The sequence below is a fragment of the Pimephales promelas genome, chromosome 18, assembly GCF_988280905.1.
Source record: "Pimephales promelas chromosome 18, fPimPro1.hap1.1, whole genome shotgun sequence".
Classification (NCBI taxonomy): Eukaryota; Metazoa; Chordata; class Actinopteri; order Cypriniformes; family Leuciscidae; genus Pimephales; species Pimephales promelas.
Window position 1 is genome coordinate 33,036,252 of NC_142786.1, and position 17,444 is coordinate 33,053,695.

General features: G+C 38.4%; 1 protein-coding gene across 4 annotated transcripts in view; it reads right to left on the reverse strand.

Moving 5' to 3' along the window:
* Positions 1 to 17,444, reverse strand: part of hivep3a (HIVEP zinc finger 3a) — a 35,786-nt gene that overhangs the window by 11,528 nt on the left and 6,814 nt on the right. The window contains exons 2-6 of one of the 4 annotated variants that reach the window (XM_089122617.1): positions 15,614 to 15,696; positions 13,805 to 13,865; positions 10,703 to 10,761; positions 1,921 to 5,899; positions 285 to 424 (exon numbers count right to left, since the gene is read on the reverse strand). In XM_089122617.1, coding sequence (XP_088978743.1) covers positions 285 to 424; positions 1,921 to 5,553 — 3,773 coding nt within the window. In that variant the 5' untranslated portion in view covers positions 5,554 to 5,899; positions 10,703 to 10,761; positions 13,805 to 13,865; positions 15,614 to 15,696. The remainder of the gene's footprint in view (positions 1 to 284; positions 425 to 1,920; positions 5,900 to 10,702; positions 10,762 to 13,804; positions 13,866 to 15,613; positions 15,697 to 17,444) is intronic. The other 3 variants (XM_039652934.2, XM_089122618.1, XM_089122616.1) reach the window with 3 other exon arrangements.

The window sequence follows — 17,444 nt, forward strand, 5'->3', positions numbered from 1 at the left end:
TCATACTGCAAATTGTAAAACATACATTTTCAATATAACAGGCCAAGGAGAGATGATGATTGAAGCGTGTTTCATCCGTTTTTATTTTATTTTTTTAAATATTCATTTATCGGCCATTATGATACCGATATTTTGGAAAATGCCTAATATCGGCCGATAATATCGGTCTGGCTCTAAAACACAGTAAGAAATATTTACTTAAAATTGTGTAAGGCATTCATTACGCTGTTACACTTTATTTTCATTGCATATAAACACAAGTGTTATGTATTATTATGACTTACCCTCCCTCACAAATCTGAACCCGTGAACTGTACTTGGAGGTAGATAGTTGGTCGTCCTTCTCCATTGCTGTTTTCTTTTCTACCTCTGTCAACTCAGCTTGCTGGGCTTCTTTCGGCTCTGTGGACTGAGTGGCACGTACCTACACTCGAGAGAGACACGGGCAAGTTCACCAACCCTATTCCAGGAGCCCAGGGAGACAGAGATGGGGGGGGGGGGGGGGGGGGTCTCATTCAACATTTTAAGTTGCCTTGTATACTTTTTATAAGTAAAATTTACAAGTTTACATTAACGTTGTCTTGTGAAGATTAAGATTAATCACATTTTAAAACTGTGGAGTGGGGACGGTAAGTCACTTACCTTTTGTATAATTTAAAACCCTCATATGCCTTAATACTGAGCTAAAAAACATACTCCCTTGATTTAATAATATCAAAGTCAGCAAGCATAACAGTTATTCTCCCAACTGAAAAATATAGTTTAAAGTGGTCAAGCTGGGAACATGGTAGCTGCCCAGCAAACAAATTTAGGTTCTGGGAACGTTAGTTTTTGGTTCCCAGAACGTTCCTAGAACTTTTCCGTAGGGTTAAAGCCGTGTTCACACTACATGATTTTAAAATGTCGCGGTTCACACTATATGACTTGCTCTCAGTGAAATCAGGAGTGTTCAAGTCGTTGAGCTGTTCACACACACACACACGACACAACATGATTGATCCACAACTCACTACACGAGCTGACAACGCACTACATAGAGATACAACCACGATCGGATGATAAAAGCAAATCATTTGTGACTCAATGAGAGCTGTTTCAGTACTATGGTACGGTCTAAATCCTGAAAATAATCAAATAAATAACAAGTCAACCAACGATCCTATCATGTCCACAAACCACGTTTTGTCACGAAAAAACATGCAATAAATAAATAAATATTGCGCCAATACCCAGCGAAGAAGAGAACACAACACGTGAATATGGACGTCAGACAGAAACTAGTGCTGCACACTGTTTGCGCGACGATCTGCTCTCCGGGAAAAAAAATGCAAAAAAAGAGAAAAACTAAGATTTTTACCTGGTGTCCTCAACCCATGCGCTGCTCTGATTGGCTGTACTCATGACATCACTGAGGTTGAGTCACGCGACGGCTCTGGATATCTAGCAGGCTAGATCTTGTTCTGGGCTCGGCGACGCGTCTGCGAGTGTTTTTGCTGCGTTGTTGGCTCTTTCACACTAACAGATTGGCAAGCGTTCATCGTCCGCTAATCCCCCACGCGATAACACCCTGACCTGTCGGCGAGCTCAATGATTTGCAAATCTGGCATAAATCGGGCTAAAAATCCTGTAGTGTGAACTTGGCTTAAGGGAACGTTCCCGGAACATTCTCCTTAGTCCTTACGTTATAAAAATGGAACCTAAAATAACCTAAATGGAACGTTCCTATAACGTTCCTTGTTTGGTTCCCCAAAAAATAACCTCATGGGACCATTCGGGAACGTTAGGGGAACGTTCTGTGTTTGCTGGGTGGTTAACCAACTACTGACCAGCTTGGACCAGCTAGAAACCCTAAAACACAGCTGATTTTCCAAGCAGGGCATGAATGATTGACGTGATTAATGCAAGAGTTGTTACATTTACCTCAGTCAAGTCAGGCTTTTGAGACTCAGGTGTCTCTTGTTTCCTGTCCAGAGGAGGTGACATGGCTGCCATGGTGTATATGAGTGGTTCTGGTCTCTGCCTGCAGTGCAACAGGGCTAGCATGTCCTTGCTTGTCAAGCCAGGAGGGTTTGGATTGCGGGTACTTGTACACCATGTAGAATAGACTGAGTTTTGTTGTTCACTCTGTATAGACGGATTGGGCTTTATGTAGTTTAGATAGCACCAGGTAAAAGTAAGGTTAGTGTTAAGAGTCAGAAATGGTGGTTCTTCGTGTTCTGTTGGTAAGATGGTACTTTGCTCACCCAGTCTTTCATCCTTCTTGCATTCAATCAAAACTTCATCATTCCCCCTTTCATTTTCCTCCTCTTTCACCCGTTTCTGCTGTTGCTCACTCTCAAGGCTGAGCTCCTCACTGCTTGTCGGGGATAGCACACGTTTGGTTGCTCCAGCACTTACTGATTTGAATCTATCAGATGTTGATTGTTGGTCCATGATTTCAAACTTTGAGGCCACTTGAACCGAACTGACTCCAGAGCAGCAAGGTTCCTGAGGCCTTGAGGCAAATGTTTGTGAAACTGTAGTATAAATAGAGCCTGCATGGTGTGGAAGGAGTGAATTGAGACGGACTGGAATTGTCTGGGCTGGTGAAGGTCTCAGTAGTTCTGTGTTTGAAGTAACGTCAAAACCAAGATTCCGATGGTGGCGATGATGAGTGAGGTATGGTTGGTTGACCCTTGTCTCAGAATTCGCCAAGTCATTCTCCATTGGAATTTCAAGCTTTAGTCCAGTTGACATTGAAGAATAATGAGCTCTGGCAGCACCTGATGGACAAAGCAGACTTCCCATTGTTGTAGGCTGGTCAGTATGAATAAATGGGGTCAACTGCAATGCATTCTCCTGTGATTGCAATTGCATTATCTGCTTCTCACTAGACAGAAGATGGGTGTTGGTTGGACTGTACGAGATTGCTGGGCTATGGCTAGGTGATGTGCTAGTCCTTTGAGTTGGAGAACTGGTGTTGAAGAGTTTAGATTGATCCTCCTCCTCAGGTTCCCTCACTGCACTGTGCCTCATTAGAAGGCATTTCCGCCTTTCTCTCCATCCCGCAGGGGTCCGATCTGGGGACAAACTGCTGTAGTCAAAAGACTTACTGCGAGTTTCCTTAATAAGGTTAACATGTTGAGGAACATGGGGTGCCTGCTCAGATGCAGAGCGCCTCATTTCTCTGTGAGAACTTGAGGGAATTGTCAAAGTATGAGTGGCTCTTGATCTCCTAGTTGGTGTCATATCCGCCTCTTCAAATGAAGCTGATCGACTGGAGGCGTGAGACACGCAACTGTCTTGACTTGGACTGTGAGGCAGGGACATTGAATCAAAGCTCGAGTCCTCTGAAGACTGGGCAGCTTCTGCAAGACGGAGACGTTTCTTTTTAGGCGGTAACTTCTCAATTGGAAGTTGGGCCAAAGTTGGACTTCTTTGGGGCCATTGGAACTCACTGACCTTTTCAGCGTCCTTGATTTTAGGTACGGTTGGAGGGGGTGATACTGCCATTTTGTTGGTGTTTGAATCTTCAGTGACCAGAATCTCTGGCACTTGGACGTTGTGTTGCCGTACAAGTTTACGGAAGTATGGTTTAGTTGACTGCTCCTTTGATTGTGAGCAATGGGAGACATCATGAGGGTGAGGGACCTCATCTGGTCCAGGGTTTTTTAAAGTACCATCATGTTTCTCAAAAGAACTAGTATGCTGTATAACAGATATTCCTTTCAAAGCACATTCTTGACCTAATTCAATGGTCCCTTTAATAGGCTGCTCACAAGATGGCGTATACCCCTTGAGTGATACATAAGAAACCGAAGGTAAAGAAGGATCGTCAAGTTCTATGCTCTCTTCTTTTCTTCTTTTTCTAAACGCAAAAGCACCAGGACGACTTGTGAACGTTCTTGTGTGTTCTTCCACTTGTTGTTGAGAAATATGAACCATGCAGTGGGTTTGATATCTCTCCCAGTCATTAAACACTATGCCACATGCATCACACTCAAGTGGCTCTTGTTTCTGGCTGGGATCAGGCACTGCAGGAACTGAGGGATGAAATGAAGAGCTGTGTTCATCTATGGTAATTTCAGCACCGATGGGCAATTCAATGGCGGGCTGTCGTCTTAGCATACCATGACGTCGATTCTGAACTGGTTGCTGGTCATCAAAGGATTGGCTAAGGCGAAGACTACGGGAAGTTTCAGACACGTCACTAACGCTTGCATCTGAGGGCATGGAGTGACTTCTCAGAAGAGGAGCGGTTGATGTTGAGTCAGTCGGTTCCATACTGAGAGGATGGTGCTGAAATTTCTCACAAGGTACACCGAGAGTAATTGAACCACTGCTCTTTGTACTCACATCTATTTCTTTTGGACTTTGAAGGAAAGGCTCTTTGGAAGAGGCTGGCTTCAGTTCTGTGCTGCTTCGCCTAGAGAGCGAGAACCTTCTTGGCTTGACACTGTCAATCTTACTGGTGTCTACCACAGCCTCATTGATGGTGATGAGTTTTGTTATGTGGTCAATAACTTGCTTTTTTGGCACAGAGAATGGAATTCGTTTACTTTCTTGCCCAGCAGGATGGGCATGTTGCTGATGGGCAGTCCTTTGTAATTGACCAAGACGACCAAACTTTCCAAGGATGACCTCTGCATAGCTTTTGGCACTTGTTGTGTTTGGTGGACTATCTTGAGAGACTTCCGTGCTCTCGGATCGAGAGAAATAGCCTGACTCTGTGCTACCTTTGCTACTTAGACCAAACGATGAGGATGTTTCATCAGATGATCCTATAGGTGTACGTCTTCCTTTACTGAGTCTCATTGCAAGTCTCTTTTTAACTGCGTGAGAATCCTCTGTACCTTGTTTATCAGAGCACTTTTCTGTGGTATTTTGCTTTTGAATGGACATCGTTTGTTTTTCTGAAAAGGAAGATGGTTTGCTTTCATCCTCTGATTCTGAAAGTGGCTCCTCGGAACAACTTGGTCCTTCCCGGTCTGCGGTAAGACCAGCTTTCACCCGGTGAGTATGTGATTTTCTGTGCTTGTACAGGTTACTTTTAGTCTTGAAGGAGAACCCACATGGTGCACATGGGTAAGGTCTCTCTCCAGTGTGGGAACGGATGTGTTTCTGAAGCACACTGGGCTTGGCACAAGCACGACCACAGTATGAGCACACATACTTTCCAGGCTTTTGAGGTTTACGCTCCCGTTTTTGTCGAGGTGTACCTTCCAGGGCCTCATCCATGGAACAGGATGGTCTAGCTGATACTCCTGAGGATGAAGCTCCAGACGGCATTTCACTAGGCTGCCTCATGTTATCATCAAGATTTCCAGAACTACCAGATGCCCTTGGTGGCTTTCCCTCTTCATCATTGTCTGTCTCCAGAGCAGTTTTCTTCTGTAATCTGAGACGCTTTCTCTCAGGATTAATACGTTTTTGCTGTCGCGCATGATGCTGCTGGGTGCCAACCTTGCTCTGGTCATGATCCTGAGGCTGGGGGCTCTCCACTGGAGTCTCATTCGGCTTTTCTAAACCTCCAGATTGCTCCCCTGTGGTCAACTGGCTATGCAAGGCCTCCATAAAATTTGATGAAAGCCTGAAGTACTGTTTATTCCAGACTACGAACGACCAATTAATTGAATGACTTCAGAGCATCGCTCAATGCATTGTTTCAGTCAACATATGCATGGATCGTCACAACTGTAGCATTCTGTATGCATCGTTGCTTGATGCTTGATTCTTCAAATTAATTTTATGTACTACAACGTTTTCAGTTACAGATAATTATTCCTCTTCTGTTTCTTGTGCTTTCTTGTCCTTTGAAATCCATGGCAACTATGTTTTATCCATGAGTGCCCTGTCTGGTTCTGCAGATGTTTTATGTTCTGCCTGGTTCAGATGACGATCCACTTCAAGGATTCAAATTCTGGGAAATACCAAAGGCAACAGAATTAGTAAGAATGTCAATTCTACATTATATGCACATGTATTTTAAGTTCTGTTAAAGAGGGGTAGAGGTGGGGTCACATTTGAGCATTTAAAATGTAATTTTACTTGAAAGTAACGCAATAGTTACTTTCTTAAGTAACTAGTTACTTTTAAATTTTTCAACTGAGTAACTAATTCAGTTACTTTTTGGAAGAAGTAACTAGTAACTGTAACTAATTACTTTTTAAAAGTAACGCCCGACACTGGCAGTCCCTCCAGAAAAACGCGATTATGCGATCGCTGAATTCAATGCAAAATCAGCCAAAGTCCGCATATTTATGCGGGGCCGCATTTTTTCAAAAACGCCGCACTATCGCCGCATAAATTGCCGATTTCCGTGCAAAATATGCGGGGTTTGCATAATTTCATAATCCTCGCATTTTCGTTGCAAAAAAAGTCACACGTATCTTAGCAGAAAGTTGAAAAATGTTGCGTTTGCTTCACACAAGAGCAGCCATTTCCCCCCGTTTCCATGGGAACGTTATGAAGTGACGCAATTACGCGACGCCAGACAGACTCACGGAGGCGATTGACATCTCACAAATCGAACTCGTATAACTGTCTGTCACACGTTCTACCGTCACATCGTTACTTAATAAACAACATAAGATAAAAGAAGTAGCATCAAACAGAAATTACCCGCACACATGGGGTGTTCGAGGCGCACACATAACACTGCAGAGAGCTCTTAAAGGGGCCACACCTTATTTACACTCGTTACAGTCTGAAATAAAACAAGATGAGAAATTAAATATTCCCAGCACTTTCTATGATGTAGTATGCTTGCTTATCAAAGGAAGTAATAAGAAATTACTCTTACATTAGCCTAGTGAGAACAGGATATTGGGGGAATCACTTTTTTTTCTCTTTTTCATCAAACCGCAATTTTTCCAAGTTCCCTCAATTTTTGCAAATTCCTGCAATTTCATCGCATAAAATTGCATAAATATCCCGCATATTCCATCGCATTTTTAAAGAAAACAGGCCGCGTAATCAATCAATTTTTGCCCGCAACAATCACAAAAAAACTTTGCGTTTTTCTGGAAGGACTGAATACCATTATGGTAAATGTTATATATAAATCGCACATTTTTTCACAAATTTTTGGAAATTACCACCACAAAATCAGTCATTTTGATCGCAAAAATCACAAAAAAAAAATAAAAATCGTGAAATCCTGGAGGGACTGCACTGGTAGCAATACTCAAAGCCATGTACTGTATGTGCATATAAAAAGTGTAATGTATGTAGTAATAAAGAGTGAATACTACAGGTTCTTTGGTATTCTTAACAAAAGCACAATTTCGGACAGCACTCACTGACTCAGATACTACTTTCACTAGAACACAATAAGGAATTGGGCATCCCACTCACTGACCAGCTGGTATTGGCACCCACGCTTTGCTTTAGGGGGCGGTTAGGTGTGGAAACACAGGAGGGATCAAAATCCCTGCCAGTGATACATTCCAGCACAATGCTTGTGTGAATCCAACTCTAAGTGATCAGACTTCCAATTATAGTCAAAACAGAACATATTGACGAGTGTATGAATTAAGAATGCCGTATAGTGGAAAGTAGAGAATCTGACATGTGACATTTATATTCAATAACCCCAAATATTTGATTCATGGAATTACTTTAGCATTGAAATACTAAATAAACCCCTGTTTTAACAAAAGTGCACTGTCATTTGAAGACTTCAAATAAACTAAACAATCATAATTTAAAGTAAAAAAAAAAAAGTATTATACAAAAAATAAATTTTAAAGTAAGATAAAACTGTCTGGGTTGTATTCACATGTCATTCTGTGGCTCAGGCTTTGTTAGGTTTGATGAGGATATGTAGGTCGGACTGATAGTGTAGGAGGCCTAAAACATGGTGGTTGTCTGGACTTGGATGCGAGTCAAGCAAGCGTTCATCTCTCTAGAACCACCTGTTCAGTCCTCCCACTCGAAAACACCGGCGACCTTGAATCACAGACTGCAGTGGCACATCAAAATGACTCATTTGAGCTCAAACACAGTTCTATAACTCTAACAATCCTGTATCAAACTACACATATAACTATAGAGACTGATCTGTCTTCTCTGAGCTGTTTTACCAAACATCTTCTTGATTAAGAGACGGGATTCGAATTAGGGCTGAACGATTAATTGCACTTGCGATAATATCACGCTTTTTAACCGCGAAGGTTACACCCTGATCATGTGACACGCAAAATAGTAAAGCAGTCCATAGAGGAAGCATCAACTTGGCACGCTGTGCATATAGGAAAGAACAGTTTATGTTTAATTTATGTGATACTGTTATATATTCTCTCTCCATTGATTCTGGATCAGTTTAGAGAATTTTAGAATCGATTCTGAGCTTAGTTTTTAAACACAGTTGCATGATCACATACAATCTCTTCAGGAAAATCAAGTCAAAAGAATGATGTTCTCCTTGACCGCAGACGAAATGTAAACTAAAAACGGAGGAACTGGTTAAAGGATTAGTTCACTTTTGAAAAAACTTTTGCTGATAATTTACTCACCCCCATGTCATCCAAGATGTCCACGTCGTTCTTTCCTCAGTCGAAAAGAAATTAAGGTTTTTGATGAAAACATTCCAGGATTTTTCTCCATATAATGGACTTCAATGGGGTCCAAAAGACAGTTAATAACAGTTTCAGATGCAGCTTCAAATGTCTTTAAACGACACCAGACGATGAATAAGGGTCTTATCATGCGAAACGAGCGGTTATTTCAAAACTGTAACTTTTCTAAGGACAAATGCTAGCCTTGCTCTATTCTGTGAGGCGCGTTTGTAACGTCACGTAATACGTAATTACGTTCAAAAGGTCACGGGCGACGTAGCCGGAAGTACAGAATCAAAATCGTCTGACATCGTTGTTTTACCTTTTAATTATTTTTTTTGTAAACGGCGTTTGAGTTAGTTTGCACGTTCAACCTATGCGTTCAACTTGTAAACACTGATTCTGTACTTCCGGCTACGTCGCCCGTGACCTTTTGAACGTAATTACGTATTACGTGACGTTACAAACGCGCCTCACAGAATAGAGCAAGGCTAGCATTTGTCCTTAGAAAAGTTACATTTTTGGAATAAGTTTTGAAATAACCGATCGCGTCGCATGATAAAACCCTTATTCATCGTCTGGTGTCGTTTAAAGACATTTGAACAGTTTGCACTGAAAGTGTCTTTTGGACCTTGGACCGTTTGGTTCCCATTGAAGTCCATTATATGGAGAAAAATCCTGGAATGTTTTCATCAAAAACCTTAATTTCTCTTCGACTGAAGAAAGAAAGACATGGACATCTTGGATGACATGGGGGTGAGTAAATTATCAGCAAAAGTATTTTCAATTTCAATAGTGAACTAATCCTTTAATGTTTGTACTGAAACCATCAATACTGTATGTGACAAAGAGAATCATCCAGCTGAACTGTGAATGAATGGTCACTGTGGCTTCTGTGAACATTGTAAGATATTTTATAACAAGGTCAGTGATCAGTCTTACCAAACCACAGCATTACCCTGCCAGGCTCAGATGGCGAGGAATAAAGCTTCGTCCACAGAACAGAAGCTTTACACTGTACGTAACCAAATCTAAAATATGTTGTTTAAATACGTTTAAGAAACCTTGCCAAAATTCCCTTTCGCTCGCTAATGGGCACCAATGGTGGTTCCTATAGCAACGGCCCTAAACCATGCAATGGCAGATGGAAGCAAAGCTGGAGGGCTAAATTTATCTCCCAGCATCCTCCCTGACTACAGAGTGAGCGCCTGACAAGCCAAGGTGCCGCCAAAAAATCCCCATCTCTCAAGACAGGAGGTGACGGACAAGGAAACACGACTTTTAAATAAAGTAAAGCAAATTTCCAATTCAATAAAAAATAATAATAATAATAATAATAAAAGAATTTCTTTCATTTTAAATTAAACACAAATTATCATCCCAGGATTAGCGAAGTTATTGCACTATTGTGGCTCTATAAAGTGATAAATTGAACATTGTCACTACAGACAAAAAGAATATTTTAACAATATCAGAGCAACATTTGTTCTGTCTGCAGTTACTGAATGCTAATATTCTAATCTATACGTGTATTTTATATATGAAATATTTTTGAGTAATTGTGATTGTAATTATTGCCTTTTGATATATTGTTTGGACCCCAGGCGTCAGCTAATGGGGATCCTTTTAAATAAACAAATAAACAAATAATGAAATCTCTTTTTATAACTTCACATTACATAAACAGACTACACAAAGCAGTCAATCTGAATCTGTTCAGGCATTCAGATAAGCAATCTTTTGGCTTTCCTATGCATTTATTATTCTGTACACCTTACGCTTATCATTAGCAAACAATCACCCCAATCCCAATGACTTCATCACGACTGTTCACATCCATCTCCCGGGATTTAAAGTTCCCCTCCATCCATCCGCTCCGAGTCTCATTCATACGGCAGCGACGTAGAGCACAGTACAGTCAGTCCATTCATACGGCAGCCATTTGAAACACACACACACACACACGGCGCACTACAGGCAGCACACAGCCTCCCAAACTCAACGTCAGAAGGTACATACTGTACAACCAGACATTTGATTGCATTAACACATAATATAGCTGAGAGCCCTTTACGATAAGATCCTGAGCTCTGCAGAAGTGGATGCGAGTGAAATCTGGTAATCAAGCAGACTAACTAGTAATCATCTTTGTTTGTTTGTTTTACCTGAAGCTGCAGGTCTCCTCTGTGAGGCTGAGAGCGAGTGAGTCATAGCGAGAGAGCCACTGAGAGAGAGAGAGAGAGAGGCTGAATGTATGAATGAGCTGCCGTAGTCTAGCACGGTATAACCGTGAGGCAAAGGGGAGGCGAGATTACGCTTCATGCACGGTGGATGGACAGAAGTGATGAGGCAGATACCACTTACGTACAGTATCAATGCCAAAATGTGTCATTTATTTTCAGGTAGGGATCAAAATTGACCATGTTTAATTTCTTAACACATCATCTGGTATTATATACAACAGTGCATGACAATTTAGGCCATCCTTAAAAACTATTTTGGTTTGCAGTAATAGTAAAAAAAAAAAAAGAAAAAAAAAAAAAGGGGGGGGGTAGGTATTTATTATTTTTTCTTCAAGGTTCAATGTAAAACAAAAAAAAGGACAATTTTGGTCATGGTGATAATGATTTTAAACAATTTTTTGCATATTGTGACGTCACTGACTGGGCCTTCAAACCGTGCCGCTCACTGCAAAAAAATATTGTTGGTTTAACTTACACAAGTAAGTAACCTAGTTGCCTTAAATGTAGTTGTGTAGAAATGTAGAAAAAGTAGTTAAGTAGTTTAATCATCAGAAACTCAAAATAATATGTTATCTGAACTAAATAAATTATTTAAGTTGATTTGACAAAAGAAAAAATGTTGTGATTATTAATCATGAAAAGATTTTTTTCTCCTTCATTTTTTCTGATTTTTTTTTTTTTTCAGAGACCAGTTACCCCTTAACTGTCACCGTCCCGGTACCGGGACGCCTAACTTTACTTCACTATATTTCTATTAAATCCTAATCTAATTATGACAAATTATATATTGTTGGAAAGGTCTAAGACTTCTAAATAGATATTCTACCCCTGTTTTGTGTTAAAAGTAATTGATGAATTTATGACAAGAGTGCACCTCAAAAAATCTTTTACTTTTACTTTTTTTTCACTTTTAATCATTGAAACTTCTGTTTTTATGCTAAAAGTTCATAATAAAACATATAATCTAGTATTTTTCAATAAAAAACAAAAAATTATAGTATATTATCCTCTAAAAATGATTATATTTATATTTATTATCCTCTAAAATATAATATTATTTTTATCGCCTTTTTTATTATATCACATATTTTAGTCATAAATTAGGTATCATTTGAAAGCTTATAAACTCAGAATTCATCGTGTGAAAATTGTTTTATAATTGAACGTTGCGTTACCATAGAAACGGTACTTATTTTATCAGGCTCCTCCCCTTTTGGGTGTCATTATATTTCATTATTTATGATCAAAACCTTTTCTAATCTTGACAAAACTGATATTTGGACAGAAATGTATTAATTTGTTAAGGCAGAATGTATGAAGAGTTCAGATGCAAAAGCCTCTAAATGCCATTTGAAATTTTCTTCTAAAAGGACCATTTTTATCAAGCTTGTATATTTAAGTTCAGTAATTTCACTTAAATGACAATTAATAGGTAATCTTCATTGCCATTTAAGTGAAATTACTGAACTTAAATATACAAGCTTGATAAAAAATAATCATTTTAGAAGAAAATTTCAAATGGCACTTAGAGGCTTTTGCATCTGAACTCTTCGTATACAACTAAATTAAATGGAATTCAATGGCACCCGGTGGCTATTTTTGGTACTACGCCTAAACAAAATCTCATGGGAACTTCAATTTTTGTGATATCAACAAAACAACAGCGTATTTGAAAACCTGAAGAAAAGGTTCTATATAGAACCTTAAAAGGTTCTAAAGCGCTACGTATTTGGAACCCCTATATGCAATGCATGTGAATGTAATTAATCAATATCGCACGAAGAGTGTCATTTCAGTTTTTGTCCTCCAAAAATGAGCATGATTAAAATGTGATATTAAGTTATAACAGTTTAATAAACAATAATTTAATTACAACTGCAAAATGTTGCAGAATAATGTAATAGCCTATAAAGAACTTCTGTGCCAAATGGGTTCTTTCAGTTCATTATCATCATTTTTTTTGCATAAAAGGTCCTTTGCAGTTGAGTAAAGAACCCTATGCTACATATATACAACCCTTTTTTCTAAGTGTATAGTCACTGCACATTAACCCTCCTCTTATCCTTGGGGTCAATTTGACCCCATTCAATGTTTAACGTCTGTAAAAACATAATTTTTTTTTTGCTTCAGGTTTTATGACTTTTCCTAATTTAATGGGGACAACTCTGTAAACATAAAATTAACCTGCTAATATTTTTTTCAAACTCCTGTACAAATTTTGTAGCATCGGTGTTCCTTGGGGTCAATTTGACCACATGCTCTTTTAGTTGTATAATACAACATAATAAATATTAAAATTTCACACACATTTGTTTTGGTTGTTATATTGAGGTTATTATAACATGTTATAATTTGGATTTATAATGTTCATTGTAATTTTACATATTCGATATCATTTTCAAAAAACGTCCCTCTGTTTTAGGGCCCTAACCAAACATAACCATATCTGTAGTATTGCGAGAACTACTAGTAGTTCACATGACATGTGACATAATTCTCAAGATAACTAATAATTCTTTCCTGTGCATTGGGGAGGGGAAAACATCATTTTTGTGAGATTGACCCCAAACATAACTCGTGTTACTATCCTACTAGTTTTTCTTTCCAAATGTTATAGATTACAAAAATCTATACTTAGAAATATTATAAAACAAATAAAACACCAGATGTATTTATACTTTTCCAATTTTAGGTCAAATAAGTAAGATTTATGTCAATCTGGATGTCAACTTAAAACGTTCCTTAAGTAGTCAACAAAGACATAAATTAACTGAGACAATCCTTTGTAAAAAAAAATAAACATATTGTGGAGGTTTAAATTACTGGAGTCAAATTGACCCCAGAGGGTAAAAAGTGTTACCAGATTTGAGGGTAACAGGAGGGTTAATAAAAAATGTATAAGACCTGTACCAGCTCTCTCCAAAGAAAGGATCAGAATACATGTACACAGAGTTACTCAACATTCAACCTGTCCTTGCCTGTCACGCCACATTAGACTGGAATATCAGTGATTCTCTGTCTTACCAGTGTCCTCCAGCTGGGTCTGTCTGAAAATCCTGAGAGAAAACTCTGGCCTCAATGTCACCTGCAAAACAAAGATGGACAATCACTCACTCACATAGTCTAAACCAGAGGATTACAATTTATTTTTACTTGGTAAATGCCCCCATTATTAGCATTATACGCTAAACAGGGTTTAAAGATAAAACTCTTTACATTCGATCATCATGAAAACAAATCTCAGAGAACAGTTGACTAGGTACCCATGTTTTATTCATTTTGCACCGGAGTTCTCCTTTAACGTGTATACGTGTGTTTGTTAAAGAGTGTAAAATGTGTATGTACCATTAATTTACAATAAATGAGGGTCTTTCATTTCCCTGTAAGCATCCAGAGGGACACCTGAGAGGGCTAAAAGAAGAACTCACATACACTAATACATGAAAATATGTACACACACTTATACAAACAGCCTAAAACTAGGGCTATGATGGTCTACCCAGCTAATGCAACAAGAAAACCATAGACTGGACCACTCCTTCAAATAAAAATGTGATCTGAGAAAAGGTCCAGAAGTACACGCTGGGACTCCTGCACTTCAAACATATGTCTGCAGCCACAACATACTTTGTGGTGGGCTTTTCTGGAAGATGTGTTATAAACAGCACTGTCTGTAACACTGCCAATATTTGTCCAATAGTAATATAGTCTCTCTTGGAAAAGGTGAGCTCAGCATATTATTGTCACTGCTGTTAAAATGCTGTCACAAAAAGTTTGGATCTTGGCAGATGAAACCAAGATGGGTCAAACCAACTGTATCCAACCAGAAAGAAAATGCATCACATATGAGTCACCACCTTACTTCCAGTAACACCCTAACGGTCTCATTCCTGACTCGCTATTACGGTTTCTTGTGTTGCTTACTGGAAAAGCCCTCGTTATTTTCTACCCAAAGACGATTAGCGTCTTTACAGTGTCTAAACTTAGTGTAGCGACTTGTAGGATGAAAATCATTCAAATGTTTTTGGAAATGTTACATGGTAGTTCTCTGACTAAGATTAAAATGTTTTAGATGGAAAAGAGGGAATCACTTATTTCATTAAAAAAAGAGTGGGTGAGGCGGATTAGAATGGTGGATTTGTAATGGATTATAAATATAAAAAAGAACATGTTTGCACTTGTTTTGACACAAATGTAAAGAAAATCAATCCTCCACCAACAGCATACACAGAACATACAAACACTATATATTGGGTCATTTTCATTTTGTCACAGTTTGGGTTTTGTTTCTGTCATGTGATCTTCCCTTGTCAGTTGTGTCATATTGTCTTTGTGGAGTATTGTTCACTCTTAGAAGAAATGGTTCTATTTAGAACCAGAAATGGTTCCATCCCCCGCTTCATATATGGAACTCCAAAATGGTTCTATATAGAACCATTTTTTTTGTTGGTAAAAGGTTCTATTGGCCAAATACGGAACCCCATGGTTCTATATAGAACCCAGAGGAACCCTTTTTTAAGAGTGTATAGAACCTTTTAGGGGTTCCAAATACGTAGCGCTGATAGAACCTTTTCTTCTAAGTGTGTTTGTTCTATGCTCTGGTGCATTAGTCTTGGTTTGTGTGCCTTATTTTAGTTTAGAGTTTTCCATGACTTGTCATGCTTTTGTTTTGTGATTATCTTCTTTTTGGTAACAAATTGTGTTTGGGTTCTCACCTAAAAGCTTAATGCTCATTTGAAAATGAACATACCACTTACATTAAGCACATCCTAAACCTAACCGGTTGTGTTAACAAAACAACACGACATGAAATAAAAGTGCATGTGACCTAACCTTGACATTTTAGCTTGCTTCTAAGCTTTTGCAGAGCTCAATGCTGTCCCTGAAGGAACGTTTTCTACGTCAGAAAAGCCACACTGTAAAAAAAAAATATTGATGGTTTAACTTAAAAAAGTAAGTAACCTGGTTGCCTTAAAATTTTAAGTTGATTGAAGTGGAAAAAGTGAGTTAATACAATGAAGGAGATTAATTTAACCATCAGAAACTCAAAATAATAAGTTCTCTCAACTAAATAAATTATTATAAAGTTGATTTGACAAAAGAAAATATGTTGTGATAACAAATCTTGAAAATATTTTTTACAGTGCATAGATAAGGAGCTGGTGATTTGATGTTTGGAGGTCATAGCATAGTATCATGCAAGGAATAATCAATAATCTGGTCATGTAATCATAATTTGTGCAAACAGTTGTTGGGGTTTGTTCATTTCAGCTGGAAACTACTGTGAATCGTGTATGTAGGTAAAAAATGTATGTAGAGGAACTTCTTCCAGTGAGCATAGGGTGTTAACTGGTGTTACCAGCAACAATTTAAAATGAAACGAAGAAGCTAAAAATCTGTTCTCTAACAAAACAAGTCCAATTTTTATTATCCTGGATTTGTGAGGAGTGAGTTTTATTATGAAAGGGACAATGGCGGCACCCCATGAGAGCAGCGCAGGCAAACAGATCAGTTCTGATAGCAAGGTGATGTCATGCGGAGAGGGACCAGACATGTGTTCTCTCATTTCACCCACACTCAATCAAGAGACTTCCAAATCCCCCCTGCCCTCAAATCTATAGCATTCGTACATAGATACGACACTTTTAAGAAATATGCCTCAAGAAAAACAGATTTAACAGCAGATATGGCCTGTTGAGGCATCTGTGAATGTTCATTTGGACATCTGACAGCTAAGCAAGGTTTAACACTTTAATTAGAAACGGTCAGGAAAAAATGTAAATGAAAAATCTACATGTAAGTGACACGTTTTTGTTACTTGTTATTTTGCACTTTTTATTTATTATTATTTCAATATTATTATTTTGTTTTGACACTTCAATTCCAGTAGTATTATTAAGAGAAAAATTCATTGTCATTTGAAATGGTGGTTATATTATGATTACATATTCAGTGGCATAAAATATTCTGAAAATGAGAATAGTAGTTTTGATGACAGGCCTAGTCGAGCCCCATTGTTCTAGGTTCCCAACGAGATGTGCTTCAGCACCGTGGACAGGGGCAAAGCAGGCGGGCCGAGGACACAACACGCACATTAAACCACTCCTGAATCACAACAGGAAGTCAAGGAGCACCTCTTTGGATTAAGTCGAGGTCCTCGAACCTTTATAATGCATCTAGCTTTAATCTTATACACAAAACGTGTCCTACCACAACAATCAACAATAATACAGATAGAAGCTGCAGATTTCCATGTCACAATCTGGACTGGACTAATAATCTGCATTAAATGCTTCTTAAGGCGAAGGCAAGAAGATAAATATATACTCTGAATGGCAAACAATGAGATACAGAAATAAATCAGTACTAATACACCTTGACATTAGTGTAAAAGCTCGATCAAAATATATATATTTTTTTAATTTCGCTTAATAAATAAAATAAATAAAAGTTTAAATATCCGAGCAGCGGTATAATACTGCTATCAAATTAATTTCAATAAAAATAACACCTTTAATTTCTATTATAAAGCAGCTCTCAATTGTGTTCATGTTTTTGTCAAAGTAGAACCGCAAATCCCACCTATTTCATAATTGCCATGGACCAATAAGGTGTTTATATATATATATATATATATATATATGAAGAGTTCAGATGCAAAAGC